Consider the following 15619-nt stretch of genomic DNA (forward strand, 5'->3'; position numbering starts at 1 on the left):
GCCCTGCAGTGAGAGACTTGGGGGTTATGGCTGATGAAAAACTCAACACGGGCCAGCAGTGAGTGCTCACAGCCCAGAAAGCCAGGGGAATCCTGGCCTGCATCCAAAGAAGAGTGGCCAGCAGGGCAAGGGAGACGATTTTGCCACTCAGTTCTGCTCTGCTGAGACCCCACCTGAAACACTGCATCCAGCTCTGGGGTCCCAAACATAAGAAAGACATGGAACTGTTGGAGCAAGTCCAGAGGAGGGTCATGATGTTGGTAAGATGACTGGAGCACATCTCCTATGAAAACACGCTGAGAAAGTTGGGGCTGTTCAGCCTGGAGAAGAGAAGGTTGTGTGGGGACCTCACAGACACCTTCCAGTATCTGAAGGGGCCTACAGGAAAGCTGGAGAGGGACTGTCTGACAGGAACTGGAGTGGCAGGTTAAGGAGGAATGGGTACATACTGAAAGAGGGGAAATTCAGACTAGGTATTACGAAGAAATTCTTTACTGTGAGGATGGTGAGGCACTGGAACAGGTTGCCCAGGGAAGCTGTGGATGTCCAGTCCCTGGAAGTGTTCAGGGCCGGGCTGGATGGGGCATTGAGCAATGTGGTCTAGTGGGAGGTGTCCCTGAACATGGCGGGGGAGTTGAAACTAGACAATCTTAAGGTCTGTTCTAACCCAAACCATTTTGTGATTCTATGAAACGACATTTTTTATTGAGAGCATTGAGAGGGTAACAAAAATGACAAATCTCTTCTCCTCTATCACTGTACTTAGACTTAAATAGTAATGAACTGGAGACATTGCCCCTATCTGAAAATAGGGTTTTTTATATCAATACGAGCTGAGAACTTTGGCCTTAAACAGTGTTGCATGGTGCAAAAGAATCCAGAGGACCAGAACCACTCAGAACAAAAGACTGATGACTGCCTCTAGGGAAAATTCCACTTTTTATTTTTTTTTCACTCATCATTTATTTACAAATACACATTATAACTTTTATATACATTGCACATTTACATGGTAGAAAAGTACAAAACTATATATTTAAATGAATTTATATTTAACTCGCCATGTTTGAAAATATAAAATTGCATCAGAAAAAAAGTATTATGAAAAGCAAGAAACTTGAACTGATAAAGCTTTGATATAACTTTTAGCAACACACCGATTGGGAAAGAAAACTTTGAAAGTGGTACTGCAAGACCATCTTAAAGGAAACACCTGATAAAACATTTATGCATGTTACAAAAAAATAAAACAACAAAAATAAAATAAAACCTTTATTCTCATTACAGTTAGGCCTGTCGCCGTTATCAAACTTCACAATCCAATTTCTTTGGGTTCAAAATTTGTATAGTACAGTATAAACTCTCAGTACACTGAGATCATTTCAGTACATAATGTGATCGGAAGTAGGGAAAATTAAGTGTAAGAAGTTTCCTTAAAGATCGCCTCACTGCACCTTGAAAGTATACTTAAGTCAGTTACAACACCTTTTGGTCAGTCAAGATTCCTTGTAAACAAAAACACGAGGGATCTTTAATGTACAGAACCAGCAAAAAGAAAATCCAATAAATAAACGTAACAGAAACTGACATGCAAGTTTGTTAAAGTGGAAAAGAGTTAACATCAGTGAAATGAAGAGATGAGATCATGTGGGTAGGCTCTAAGGAATGGACTTTCATAGTTCACAAGGAAAAAGAAAAGCTTTACTTTACAAGCAAGAGACCTCACAATAAATAACACTGCTCTTCCCGTAACGAATAAATTTCTTCAAAAAACAAGGTGTACGGTCAACCAGACATTTTATGTATAAATTATAAAACATGACACAGTATAAATAAATGTCTACGAGACTCAACTATATGTATACTTTTTTTTTCTCCCCAAAATAAATAAGCATACACTTATTTACAGTACGGACATTGATTTTGTGCCCAATGGCTGTTCCAATAGTGATGGAGGTTTTACCACTCTAGAATGGAAGATATAGGAAAGCTGTAGTCCTGGTCTTCATCTTCCTCTTCATCTTCTGGGTCTTCATTAATTGCTAGATGGGGGAATACAGGGGAGCTGTTGTTTAAATAAGGACAACAACAGCGCAGAAGCAGCTCAGTGCATGTTTTCAAAGCCCTCTGAACAGCCATTATACAGCGTTGCATTTTATGCGACTTGTAGTGAGATGCTCTTTGGCATCTGCTGTTATGCAATAAGGTTTTTTATACATAATCTATGAAGTCATAACTGCAGAAAGTTCTGAAGAATCAATGGCTCAGGTTTTATTGGTAGATTCCTGAAATCAAATAAAAAGCGCTCTGGTGTTTTAGTTTAATTGCTTTGTGTCCTTCATTGAGAGTTAGTAGAGGCAACTGTGCTAAACCAGGTGCCATGTGCTACCTTTAAGCTTGTTCTTTTGGACCGACTTAAGAGTTTATCCAGGTGTTAATAAAGCAATCAGCAAAGCACACGAGAGCAGACAAAGTACAAAAAAAGTCACTAGAATTACACTCCTCGGGCAACCCCTTTCTGATAGAATGGCTTGTCCTTGGAACATCCCCAAAAACTCCAACTTGAAGGCCAGCTCGTTGTTGGAGATCTATTGCATTTTATCAGCAACCAAAGTGTGTGCGTGAAAGATAGATACTTATATTCTACTGTACCTTGAATCAATAAATCAAGCTTTCTTATGTTTAAAGGTGTAAGTCTTCATTACCTAGGTATCGCCTTCAGAAGCCTTAAGTGTCTGCAGAGTTAAAAATCTCACTTACAGTTGCAAGATCCAGAGTGCTTAACTTCTAGAAGCACACCCATGGAGCAAGCTGCCTCTTTCATGGCACACTCGCTTGGGTATGTTGTGTTATCACTGGCACACACTGCTTCTTCTGACTTGCTTTCAGGGCATAGCTCATCACAGAGGGCACACCGACCTCTGCCAACCTTAAAATCCCACAAGCATTTCTTCCCAGCACTGCATTGAATGTCTTCACAGGATTTGGCTTCTAAAAATAACACAGAATACTAGAGGTAAGTGAAAAGACAAAGCAAAAAGCAAAGCAAAGACAAGCAACCCCTAAATCCTCCCTTTCCCCTGTGAACTGTGAAGAAACAAAGCTCAGATGTAGTAGATGTGATGATACTTGCTGATTTTGCTCAAGCGAGTATTCCCCTGGACAACATTGCCTGTCTATATGTGGGGGAGGAAAGACAGCTGTGCCAGCAAAGCTTGGCCCTGGGAATACAGAATTACATTTGCCTATTGTACATGACTTTCCTGCTCCATTTCATGTCAGTGGAAATTCGGCTCCCCAAATTAGTGGTAAATGCAGGATTTGTCAACAGGTCCAGCATTTCTAAATCTATCATTTTTAAACCTACCCACTGAGAGCAGCTGTCTACAAGATTTGAAAGGGAATTCACCTCAACTTATGCCAACTAAAAGCAACCTGAGACTCCCCCAGATTCACCCAGCAGTTTTGGGGAGCAGATGCTGCCCTGCAGGTGCTCCATTGTAATGCACTGCACTATCAGTCCTTTCTGGAATCACTCACAACACAGAATGTCAGGTTGCACAGAAATTATTTGCCTGTCTTCACCCACCCACTGTCTCCAAACCCCACAATTATTTTTAAAGAGGAAAGGTGATCAGATGTTTTCAATTTAGTTAACATCATCTTTGCCAAGACCACTTGAAGACAATTGTTTCCAGGAATCCAGGCCCACTGAATACAGAGACCTTATTACATTGTAACCGTCTCATCATCTATTTCAGTGAGGCTACTTCTCCCGTGGATACTGATGTCAGCACCCACAGCTGTAGTAGGATCAGGCCCTCTTGTTCCTCATCGCTACTGCAGTCTTTTCCAGGACTAAGTTCACCCTGGCTCTCCTTTTCTGGGAGGGGAGCACTAACCCAGGCTGCTGAAGTCTCTCTTCCTCCCCACCAATATATCCTTCCAGTTACATGCACTGGATACCCTGAAACAGGTGATTGAGGAAGCTCCCCCCACTCTTGGTCTCCTCCAAAGATACTTACTGATGCATTTCCCTTCGTAGGCTAATCCAATGGATCTTCCCAGGAGGCAGGTAGCTTTCCTCAGGTGGCAGGCACTGGCGTAGGTTATGCCATCATTCCCGCAGAGATACTGTTCAGGGGAGGTAGGCTCTGGGCAAATTCGATTGCATGTCACACAGTAGGCATTGTTGGTTTGGTCAACCACACATGTGGAGCTGCCTGGGCATAAGACATCCCTGCAGGTCTCTGAAATACAGACAGAAACAGAGTGATTAGTAGAAGATAACAGGATCCCAGTGAGGAGTGAATAGGTGTCAACAAGAACAAATGATCAGGTAGAAGCCTTCAGCAGCTCTCCTCCGTTAAGGGCTGCCGGAGGATGCCTTCCCATCTCAGGATAACTGGTGGAACACAAGTGCTGCTACACTATCGTGAACTCTCAGTTCAGCTACATCCTTGTCTGTTGAGCATGGTCTAGTTACTTTCTCCCAACCGGATTCCTGTGAGGAAGTACATCCAACAGCTCCTCCCTACACTCAGACAGACACCCTTTGGCATTTGAGGGAGATTGGATTAGATTTGAAAACCTACTTTTGCATTTGCCTTGATACTGGACTTCGAGTTCAGGCTGTTCTTTACATCTGGCTTTGAGAAGGGCGCACTCGTTCCTGTAGGTTTTCCCATCTAAGCCACACACAGGGCCCTTCCAAGTGATATTAGAGCAATCCGGAGCACAAACACACCGAGGTTTGTTCTTCTTGTTCATTTTACATTTCTTCCCGGGTCCACAATCCACATTCTCACATGTTTCTGATGGAAGGAAAGAGGCACGACTTTAGTACCAAGCGTGCAGAACAGACCTGGTGTCAAAACTGCTTAAAGAAAAAAAGATACCGTGAACGCAGAGCACAGAGCAAAACCACCGTTCCCTCCCGTTCCAGGACACACCACTCGAGGTAAATTCCTTCCGCCAGTGAGGGCAGGGGGGAGAGAGTGTCTCTCTCCTTCTCCTCGTGATATTCAAGGCGGCGGGCAGAAATGGGGGTCCCCTCCTCGATCTCGGGGCTGGTACGAGAAGCCCCTCAAAGCCCCGACGAGGAAGGAAGCGAGAGGACCACGCTGCCCCCCTCCAGCTCCCTACCCGCTCCTCCTCCCCGAGACCAGCCCCTGCCGGAGCCGCTCCTCAGCAGGGAGCAGCTCGCCAGCACCCCCTCACCTTTGCACGGGATGCAGTTTGGGGCTCCCCCATTAAAAATCATCCACTTAAAAAGCGTGTTGTCGTTGACGTCCTCCGCCGTCCACGACGTAGTTAGGCGGCCGCTCTTGCAGCACTCCTCCTTGCTGAGGTCGGTTTTGTAGAGGACCTGGCAGCGCCCGTTCCGCGCCTGCCGGAGCCAGCAGTTCCCAGCTGCGGGGCGGGGGGCGGGGGGGACACCCAGACGGATCAGTGGCGGCCACCAGTGACCCAGACACAGCACGTGCGCCTTGCCGTGACTTTTACTAGACTGTTTCCTTTTATTTGTCCCGTTTCATAACCCGCAGCTACTATGGCCTATTTGGAAGCGCAGTTTAAGAAACAAACAAGCCCTCCCTCCGCAAAGAAACCCAACCAAACAAAAAAATCCCCGTCCAAAACCACAAAAGAACTAAAAAGCCCAAACCAAGAAAACAACAAAACAAAACCCAAAACAAAACAAAATGAAAGAAAGAGAATACCCGACCAAAACAGAACTAGAGTTTTCGGAGGTATTTATTCCATATGTAGAGCAGAAGGAGCACTGCCGACACGTGACAGAGATTGAAAAGGATGTGCATTTAAAAGGGAATAAAAAGAAAATCGCGCTTGCAAATTCCTTCCTCCTCCCCCTGCCCTCTCCTCCTCACCGCGGCTGCACAGCAGCATTGTTTTAGTGCCGCACAGTTTCACTCCCAGCCCATTTTGCAATCTGCACGAATTGGGAACATTTGCTGTTAGCGAAGTCTTTCGAAATCTCCACATTTTGCTGTTTCTATTAACAAATGTCTCCTTCACTAAAATAATTCAGCAGAGTTTAAAAAAAAAAGTGAGCAAAGTACATAAAATACAAGGACACTTTGAGTAGGAGGTCCCTACAGAGTTTTAAAAATCGATCAAGCTGAAAAAGTTATAGGTGCCATCTCTCCTGCAAGCATTTCAGAGGAAAGTACACTGTCCTTACACCGGGTAGAGTGGGTTTTGTTGGGGTTATTTTTTGCTTTTTTTCCCCCTAGTATCCCTGTTATGTGTGGAGTCAAGCCAAGAACATTAGTCCAAGCAACTCCCCCTTTTTTAGCGGAAGCATTTTGGTTGGGATGAGTCTCTCGTGAATAACCAATGTGAATTCTCCAGCAACTCAATACCAATTGATTCTGCTGCTAATCCAGCCAGGGCTCGATCCTGCCTCCTTACTCCGATGGGAATATACCGCAGAGAGGGGTCAGGATCGGCCAGCAGAGATGTCGCAGGGCGAGGGGGAAGACCCGCCCCCCCCCCCCCCCCCCGGTAAAAATAATTGAACAAACAATACCCCTAAAAAAAAAAGTTTTGCATCTCACTGTTGCCTGCGTTAGATTAATTTATGCTCTATATCGGTACAGGGGAAGAGAAAAAAAGAGAGAAAGAATTATAGAAGAAGCAATGGCAAGACGTCCAGGTTGTGGCTGGAATATGGTCAAGAAAAGGGGAAAAGCCCCCTAACTAAAAATCAATATTCCCTTGTGTCGAAAGAGGGCTCTTAAGAGTTGTCAATATCAGGTTCGGGTTTGTTTTGTTCGCACGAGGAAGAAAAAAACCAAACCGCCAACTTATTTAAGCATACTTTTCAGTGCAGGAGGATTTACAACATCAATATTTATTCAGACACGCACACTCAAAAAAAAAAAAAAAAAAAAAAAAAAAAAAAAAAAAGTATGGGAGTAGGGAGGAGGAGGAAATCCCAATATTAAAGTCAGTAAAATGACCACTTATTGGTTTCTAAAAATGTCAACTGTAATCGTGGGGTTCTCCATCACCACCTCTCCTTCAGTCAGCCAGACGAGATAAAAATCTGAGCTAAATTACCAACAAACTTTGAGCACTCATTCGGGAGCCGAGACTGGGAAAGTTCCCTCACGATTCTACTCTTCATTCATGCTGCATAATAACAATAAAAAACTAAAAACATCCTATCTGTCCTCTGTGCCTTTGCAGAGCAGTGCAAAGATCCCATCAAAAAGAGATCTAAATGACACCTCTGCGCCTCGGTACAAAGCAATCCCATGCCCACAGTTAACTTCAGTTCTGTTGGACCTTGGAGAGAGGCGTTTAACACCACAAGCAAACTAAACCAATCCCGAAAGACAGAAAAAAATAGTAGTAATAAAGAAGCATATCTGCGAATAAACAGTCTGGTCTTACCCTGCACTGTGTGATCTTCCATGAAGTGGCACAGAAACATCAGGATTAAGAGCATGCCCGGGTGGATTCTCTGATTTAACATCCTCAGTATAGCAGGGAGTGAGAGAGGCGCAGAGACAGCGTGAGGGGGAGTAGGGAGAGGGAGCGAGCACTAGCCAGCCTGCTTATGATCGCTCTATTGAATGAACGTCAGGCTCTGAATGCAGTCTCTCTTTAAATCTATACGGGGGTCCTAGCTGTCTGCGGTGGGCGGTCTCCTAATGTGTGTGTGTGTCTGCTCGGGGGTGGGGAGATTTAAAAAGTTCAGTGTGAATCAGGTGACATTTTCCACCTTCTGGAAACCCTCTCCGATTATCCGCTCTAGGTGCACGCACACACAGGCGCGCACCCGCGCAGCCCCACGCCAGCCCTGAGCGGCGGAGCCGCCGGCGGGGGCAGCGACGGGAGCAGCCCCGGCCCCGGCCCCGGCCCCGGCGCGGAGCCGCCGCGGCCGCGCAAGCGCCACGGGAGGCTGGAGACCCGCGGGGGGTCACGGCCGGCCCAGGGGCGCCCCGGCCTCGCCGGCGGGCTGGGGGTGCTGCCGAGGCGCGGAGCGGCGCCCGGCCGGCCACAGTCGGCTCCGCGGGCGCGGTCCCCGCGCGAGGTGGCTGCGGAGGATACATCCCACTCCCCGCACCTCCGGCGGGCGGGCGGATAGATCGCTCGGCCCAAAGAAACCCAAACCGCGATCGACCAGCCCCAAACCTGAAAAAACAAAAAACCCAAAAGACAGAACCGACTAAAAGTTTAATACCTAGGGCCGTTCCCGAGTGATAGATTTTTCACTGGGAGAGCCCGGGAGGACGAGACGGGAAAGGGGGCGACGTAGGCGGTCTCTTTTCAGAATCAGAAAAGATTGCAACATCGATAATGAACTTCTAGGGCACTAGTTTATTAAGCACAGTCTGGCATTATTCTCCCCTTAGAAAAGTTGGCGGTCTCTCATTTATAACATTTTTTGGCACCGCTGAATGAAACTGAGTAGGCGATATTTCCTTTTATACAAAACGATTACTTAACGGAAAATGGTATTGTTTATTCAAAAGCTGCCTTTTAAATTTCGATTCTTTCGCTTTTCTGAGCCACCAAAGCACAACAGACTGCGAAGTATGCAGACAGGAATGCCCGGACAGTGCCGGGTCAGGGGCCGGTGCGCCGCGGCCGCCCGCGCCCTCCGCCCGGCCCTCCCCACACCCCTCCTCCCCGCTCCCGCCCCCCACCACCCCCTCCCGACTGCCCCCTCCCCACAACTGCAAATAACTCAGTGATAACAGATTTTTTTCCACCAACTGCAGGAGATAGTGCTAATCTTTTAATAAAAGATCCCATTACAATAGGATCTGTCTGGACAGACTATAATAGATCCAGAAATACAGCCGTGCTAATATTAGAAGACAGTTGTTTGGGTGCCTCAGGCCGGGCCCTGGTCCCGCTTTGAAAGTGGGCATGAATCACAATGTCCCTCGGTACCACCTGCGGTCACACGCATTAAGGAGCAGACTGGTAAATGATTGACCTCTCTGCATTTTTTTTTTTTTTTTTTTTTGTTATTATTATTATGATCCTCGTCCTGAGCATCGCCCGGGCATTTTGAGCACTTCAGAAGCTCCAGGACTTCACATCCTTTTTAATCTTTTCCCAAATTGGTGCCACTCTCCCCCTGCCCCCCGCCCCTGCTGCCGGCTGCCGGAGCCGCGCTCATGCAGGGTTGCGTAGTGCCCTCTACTGGCGGCGGCGCGCAGCGGCAGCGCCGGAGCGCCCCCGGCCCCGAGCCTCCCCTGCCAGCGCCGCGGACGGATCTCGGGCAGCGCCGGAGCCCGGCGCAAGGTGCTCCCGGGGCCCGCTCCCCCGGCTCCCGGCCCCCGCCCCGGCCCAGCCCAGAGGCGGAGGGCAGCGCGCCGGGCTTGGGGCGCGTAGCTCGCCGAGCCGGGGGTCTGGCTGCTTTCGCCGCCCCCGCCGCCGGGCGCACCTCTCACGGTCCCCCCCCGCGCCTGTCCCCGCGGGGCTCCGGAGGCAGCACGGCCCCCGCCGGGGCAGCGTCGGGGCAGGGGGTGGTCCGGGGGGCGTCCCGGGGGGGCTCGGGGGCATCCCAGCGGCAGCGACGGGCGCGCAGGCGGCGGCTCTCGAACGAGACGGCCGGGCACGGCTCGGCGCGGCTCGGCTCGGCTCGGCGCGGCGCGGCGCGGCTCGGCTCGGCTCGGCTCGGCTCGGCTCGGCTCGGCGCGGCGCGGCGCGGCTCGGCTCGGCTCGGCTCGGCTCGGCTCGGCTCGGCTCGGCTCGGCCGGCCCGGCTCGGCACGGCTTGGCCCGGCCCAGCACGGTCCAACACTGCACAGGCCGGCGCTGCGCGAGCCGGCACGGCCCGGCACTGCACGGCTGCCGGGCGTTCTGCGGGGTCAGGCTCCCTTTCCCGTGTTCCGTTTGTGTATGTTTTTTTTAGTAATTGGCCAATACGGTGTTTATCCTGATAATGTTTTCAGTTATAGTGAGGCGTTTTCAGGCCATGTTCCTGGAAATGAAACGCTGAATAGGTCGATAAGGTTTGCACATGTGCTTCACGCATGCATCATCAGGAGATCAATATGATTGCGCTGGTATGGAGATTTGTATCACACCTGTTCGCTGACATCACATAGAAACAGCTGCTGTTTCTTTCACTGTTTTCTTTTTTTTTTTCTTTCTTTCTTTTTTTTTTTTTTTCCCTTTTTCTTTTTTTAAATGCCAGATACTGCGTTTGTGAGTAAGAACATGTCAGGGATATATTATGTAATCAGAAATGCTTTCTTCTTTCTCACTGTGCATGCCACTCTTTATGAGTCCCCCACCCTCTCTGCTTTGCCAACAATCACATTTAAATTACCAAAAAACCAATAGGGTCAATCTGTAACTGAATTGTCAGGCAGCACAAGAAAAGAGTGTTGTTTTCAGTCTGACAGGTTTCAAAACTTCTTTCTACCAAGAAATGTATGCATTTTAATATAGGCTTTTGGATGTGAATCCAATTTTTGCAGCTGGCCCTGATCTTGGAATAATAGAGCCTTTAAAAAAACCCTTATATACTAACATCTCAGACTTTCAGAAAGTTCAGATTTGGCTCTCAATTTACATATTTCTGTGTCCTACTTCTAATATAGCTATAGCTACAGCAAACTCCATAATCCAAAATATTAAGTAGCGGGCCTCTGAGGAAAATAGCAGCAAAATACTGAGAAGGAGGAAAAATAATCTGCAAGTTACCTCGTCTATTAACATACACACACACATACATATAGACACACATGTACATGCATATATTCCACATATACATGGAATATTTACTTTGTGATAAGTCACTATTCACTGTACTAGTATAACTTACTACCTTTTATGCCTTTCCCCTCTGTGTTGCCTCTTAACAGAGGAGTGGTTTCTTGTATCAGGAGTGGAGCAGCTCAGAACCCCCTCTTTTTGAGGAACGTGTCTGCAATAAAGTTTTTTGAGGTTGTGGATGGGACTCCAGGCCAAAACTGATTATTTGGAAGGGATCTGGATTTTGATCAAGTGAAAATGGGAAGGCCTATCCTGGGAATACGACATTCAAGGGAGCAGAAAAAGAATCGGACACCCTCCTGTGGTCCTGGATGTATGTATGCATCATCCCATGCAGTTTCTCACACAACTGGCCTCTCCCACAGAGCAAGTACTCAAATAAAGGTAGAACGTCCTTTTCTGGTAGGAGAGAAGAATTGTTACCTTGCTTTGTTCCCATCTAATTGCACCAATTATCACAAAAAGAAGGGCCTCTTTCTGGAGAACTGCAGTTTTGTGTAGGCTCCCCTCATTGGCATCTCAGATACTAGATTTAAGGACTCTTCTGAGTACCATTGCATTGTTCCGTTTGGAAAGCTTTCCCTCCACTTTTTTTTTTTAAGTGTAGGAGAACACAGTCCTTCAAACAACGTTTTCTGTAGAAATTTCATGTGCTGTTCCTCAGCAAAAAGTAGCATAAAAATTATATTACAAAAGTTAATTTCTTGATTTAACCAAGACTTTTTGTGAAAAACAAGCAAACCAGTTCCTGACAAAACGAACCTCTAAAATATGTCAACTAAATTCTAATATCAGGTATTGGATATGTGTGCTATTACACTGTAATTATTCCTACACATCAGTGAGACTATTAAACATAGAAGTTGCATTGCATGCTATTGGGGAGTGTTGTGCTTATCGGACAAATACAGGTATGTTGAACAGCGTTTTTCTGTTTTTTAGCTGAACTAAGAGGTTATGTCTGTTTTCAAGTGGTGAGCAATGGACTGGATAAAGAGGCAGTAGGGATCTTACCTAAAATGTAACACTGGCACAACTGTTCATTCTGGTTCATACTGCAGAAAGGTCACGGACACAGGTGTCATTCATGTTTTAGGTCAGATAAAATTGACATATATGTGATATGAGCCAAACTGGCCCCTTCCTTACCTTTTTTTGGTAGTTCAGGAAGTAATAACAGAATTGTGTATCCCTCTACCGTTTGATAGATACTTACCTCTTACTGGAAGTCCAAACAGGGCAAGCTGTCTTAGACGCTCCAAAGACATTCTCTTGTCTTGTGCTGGCAGTATCATGGACCAGCACTGAGGAAGTCCAGCAAGTTGTCTTATTCAGTACCCATTGCAAACGGGATGTGGTGTGGCAAGACAAGGATTAATGTGTGAGTGGAATGAAAACAGGTTGTTAAACAAGTTGCAAAAGCTTTCTGGGTTATTAAAAATTTGGACAAAGGTGCAAAATTCCAGTAGAAAATGGTGTTGGAAAAAACTGTAAGGAAACTCTTAAAAATATTAACTATCTGGGGAAGTGAAATAAAAAATTATAAAGGAGTCTACTGATCTATTGCTTTACCGATTTTTTGATGAGGTGCTCCTCTGTATATTTTCAGACAATATAAAACAACTAGAATGTGCAACAGACCATAGATTTCTAGGGCAGAAAAAGTCTCTCAGCTTGTTAGGATTGCAGTGTTTTCAACAGCAACAGGAATTCAGACATAGATTCTGAATGAATTTTTGAAAACTAAAAAAAATATTTTAAATAGGAAAGAAAATATAATTGTTGTGGGAGACCTGCTCTTAAGAGTTCTTAGATTGTTACTATTGTAAAGAAATGCCAGGACAGCAGCACCAGCTCTAGACAACCCATTTCCACATAAAGGCTTAAGAAGTGGCATAGTGGGAGGGAGCATGGAGAGAGAAAAGCTGTCAGGCAGAACAGCTCCTGGAAGACCATTTCAACCTTTGGCTGTCTTAAGTCATGTGTTAAGTGCAGAATGGCTCTTGCCCAGCTTCCTGACAGGCAAATTGCCTTTTCTACTTCCACAACTCTGCCAAGTGAAGCTATGTCATTCTTGGTGACAAAACTTCAAATTTTTAAGTTGTAATTATAGATGAGGAGCATAGGGCTTTAGGAATGGCGGGGCTATATGTGGGTATTGTGCTTTTAAGGTCTGAAACATTTTGAATGGCAGACTTCAAGAGACATATCAGTTGGCAATCAGTTGCAGCTGAACCAGGACTGGAGATTAACCCAAAGATAAAGTGAGGACAGGCATAGCTTGTAAATAACTACCGTGAAAATTAAGTCAATTTTTGCCATTACTTTGTGTTTCTTCTTATTAATTTGATTCTATTAGACTTAATGTGAAGGGCAAATCTGATTATTTGGAAGTGTGGAGTCACGTAACTCTCAAATCCAAAAAAGGCTATGTTTGACTATAGGTCCTGGATTGGAGCTTAATGAGGAAAAAAAAATCACTGTTAAGCATGATAGCCAACTGTGACAATCTGAATATACCAAGACAAAAAGGGTAACAAATGGAAAATTTCCAGCTCAATGCATGTATCTGGTGATGTACTGGATCTTGTTTCTAGACTAAGAGAGTAAGTACTTGAGTGCATCAAAGTTACAGCCTTGTTAGGGACAGATCATTAACTCCTTATTGTGAGGTTTATATTTACTTTACTGCCCATCAGGGAAGAAGATCAGTTTTAATGGTTTACTTTCCAATATTAATGGAACTAAATGGATTTTAGGCTGCTGTTTAGTCAGTGCCAGCTTACTGGGACGTTATCAAAATTGTCCTACATGGTACATGTTGCTAAACTCCAAATGCTCCAAATGTCACCTTCTAGTACTTCCTTAAACATGCTAGTCAGAAGAGAAATGAACTAGATATCAGCAAAAATGATTATGTGAATGGGACTAACTCTGACAAAGAATTTTTGAGAAGTTAAGGTCATAGCTATGATGGAAGAAAAGTTTTTTTCCCTTTTGTGGTGAGCTGCTTTATTTTTATGAGCAGAAAAGGAGCGTATTTCAGGATCTGAAGCATCATCACACATGTATCACATCTCTTTACAGGTCATCAAAATTTTTGGTCCATTATGAAGCACATTTTTGCTATGACAAAAACAACAGTGAATTTCCAAAAATTGTTTTTAGTACAAATTGAAACTATTGTGCTATGTTAAGCACATGGCTCTGCATGTATCTCTGTAGACTTGTCCTACTGCAGTGCTAGATAGAGGCCATCTAAAGTCTTATTTTGAATTCAGATTTTTATGGAATAAATACAAATACTAGCTAGCAGTCTGGGAAGGATGAAGACCCCAGAGTAATTCATGCTTTCTTTTGGGGTTTATTGCATAAATTTCTTTGCACTGGAGGCCCTGCATGGATTACTTAGACTTCATTGGCTTCACAGTATGTACTGTGGAAATTGTCGCCCTTCAGTAACACTAAGATTGGCTTATGTCCTCCTAAAACTCCCCTGAGAAGGGGGTCTAGTGATCCCTGTGGCTTCTGTTCTGTCCACAAATGTGTTTAGTTTGCATACACTTTCTTCTATGCTTGATCATGAGGTGACTTGAGTAGCCACAAGTTATGGATAGGAAGATACATATCCAGACTGCCAGTCCCTAGAGTACAGTACCCTTTCTCCCTGGATGTCTGGGAAAAGAGGTGCGTCTTCTGTACACCAGGTAGCAAGTTTACTTACAGGTTTGCAGGGCAGTTCAGAGTGCATGGGTTTGAGCTTCTGCTTTCTTGTCTCTGTCCCGACCCTTGCCTCTTCTCGTGATCAATCCAATCAGCTCTGGTTTCCTCTGGTGGGAGGGATATCTGTGGGCCCTCAGACTCTGAGAACTTGCTCGCCCTTACCAAGTCTTGTCATTGTGCAAGACTATTGTGGGAGCAGGAGGAATAAGCATGGAGATCATCTACATCTCAGATGAGAGAGTTTGAGAGGTACGGGCAGGAAAAAAGCTTTAGCCATTTTTCCATATGATGTACCTATTCTATGTAACTCCAGCTGCTGCTCCAGAAGTGTATTGTAACATATCTGGTAGCTTTGTAAAAATAACCTGGGTACACTTGGACTTGACTTTGTTCAGGCACAAAACCACATGCTCAAGGACATATGGATACCCTGTGGAACAGTGGGGATAAGCCCAAATCTTAACTAAATCTGTCCCCACTGGTCGTTCTTTCTTGCTGCTGTGTTACCGTATCTCATTTATGCATGCAGAAATACTTGGATTGGCCCCACATTTTTAAATGTAAAATGATAAAGAGAAGCTGATTATTTAAAGGAAAGTTTCTCATAAAATGCAGACATTGAGGATTTGGTCTAAATTAGGTGGCTACTTCTTATTTATGTCTATTACATTTACCATAGATTCACTTTCTTCTTTTTCTGAAGATGAAAGAATTATGAGGTTTGGTCATGAAGTTTGTCTTATTTTCTTTCATTACAGGCAGTAGACTGTGACAGCAGTGTGACCCGGAGTCCAAGTATTCCTTGTTCCTAACATCTTAGTTCCACCCTAATTGTACAGTCTTGAAAGACCCTATTTACAAGACTAAACTCACTCTGTTTCTAGTCCTTCACTGACTGACCATGTGCTGCAGAGTTCACAGAACTTTCTGAGCATCCTTCATGGTATCCAAAAGGGAGATGAAATTCTGTGGTGGTGGTGGTGAGAAGGCAGCATAGTATCCCTTTTAGCTTTGTAGATAAAGAAGGCCATGTCTGCAAATGGGAAAAGTCACAAAAGTGTTCTGTCAGAGCACCCAAATTCCTTCTAACCTGAATGCTAAAATAGTGCTATTTGCTACGTAGGGTCATA

The 15619-nt window shown here is 45.3% G+C and overlaps 1 protein-coding gene and 1 long non-coding RNA gene across 2 annotated transcripts in view; one reads left to right on the forward strand and one right to left on the reverse strand.

Annotated features, from left to right (window-relative positions):
- Positions 1–912: 912 nt before the first annotated feature.
- FST (follistatin) lies at positions 913–7694 on the reverse strand. Its single transcript, XM_048292627.1, has 6 exons — positions 7420–7694; positions 5221–5412; positions 4596–4814; positions 4026–4250; positions 2761–2991; positions 913–2042 (listed from the first exon to the last, which is right to left on the reverse strand). The coding sequence occupies exons 1-6, from the start codon at positions 7499–7501 to the stop codon at positions 1960–1962; spliced, it is 1032 nt and encodes a 343-aa protein (XP_048148584.1). The 5' UTR covers positions 7502–7694; the 3' UTR covers positions 913–1959.
- Positions 7695–9793: 2099 nt separating this feature from the next.
- LOC125320572 overlaps positions 9794–15619 on the forward strand; it is a 41117-nt gene continuing 35291 nt past the window's right edge. The window contains exon 1 of the long non-coding RNA XR_007201187.1: positions 9794–9882. This is a non-coding gene — a long non-coding RNA (uncharacterized LOC125320572). The remainder of the gene's footprint in view (positions 9883–15619) is intronic.

The sequence above is a fragment of the Corvus hawaiiensis genome, chromosome Z, assembly GCF_020740725.1.
Source record: "Corvus hawaiiensis isolate bCorHaw1 chromosome Z, bCorHaw1.pri.cur, whole genome shotgun sequence".
Classification (NCBI taxonomy): Eukaryota; Metazoa; Chordata; class Aves; order Passeriformes; family Corvidae; genus Corvus; species Corvus hawaiiensis.

Bases quoted from the DNA above. Each gene is read 5' to 3' on its own strand.
- FST (XM_048292627.1), bottom strand. From the start codon at position 7,501: ATGTTAAATCAGAGAATCCACCCGGGCATGCTCTTAATCCTGATGTTT. The intron at 5,413-7,419 runs GTAAGACCAGAC...CCCGCCCCGCAG, and splicing joins GGAAGATCACACAGTGCAGG to CTGGGAACTGCTGGCTCCGG. The intron at 4,251-4,595 runs GTAGGTTTTCAA...TCTGTATTTCAG, and splicing joins GTATCAAGGCAAATGCAAAA to AGACCTGCAGGGATGTCTTA.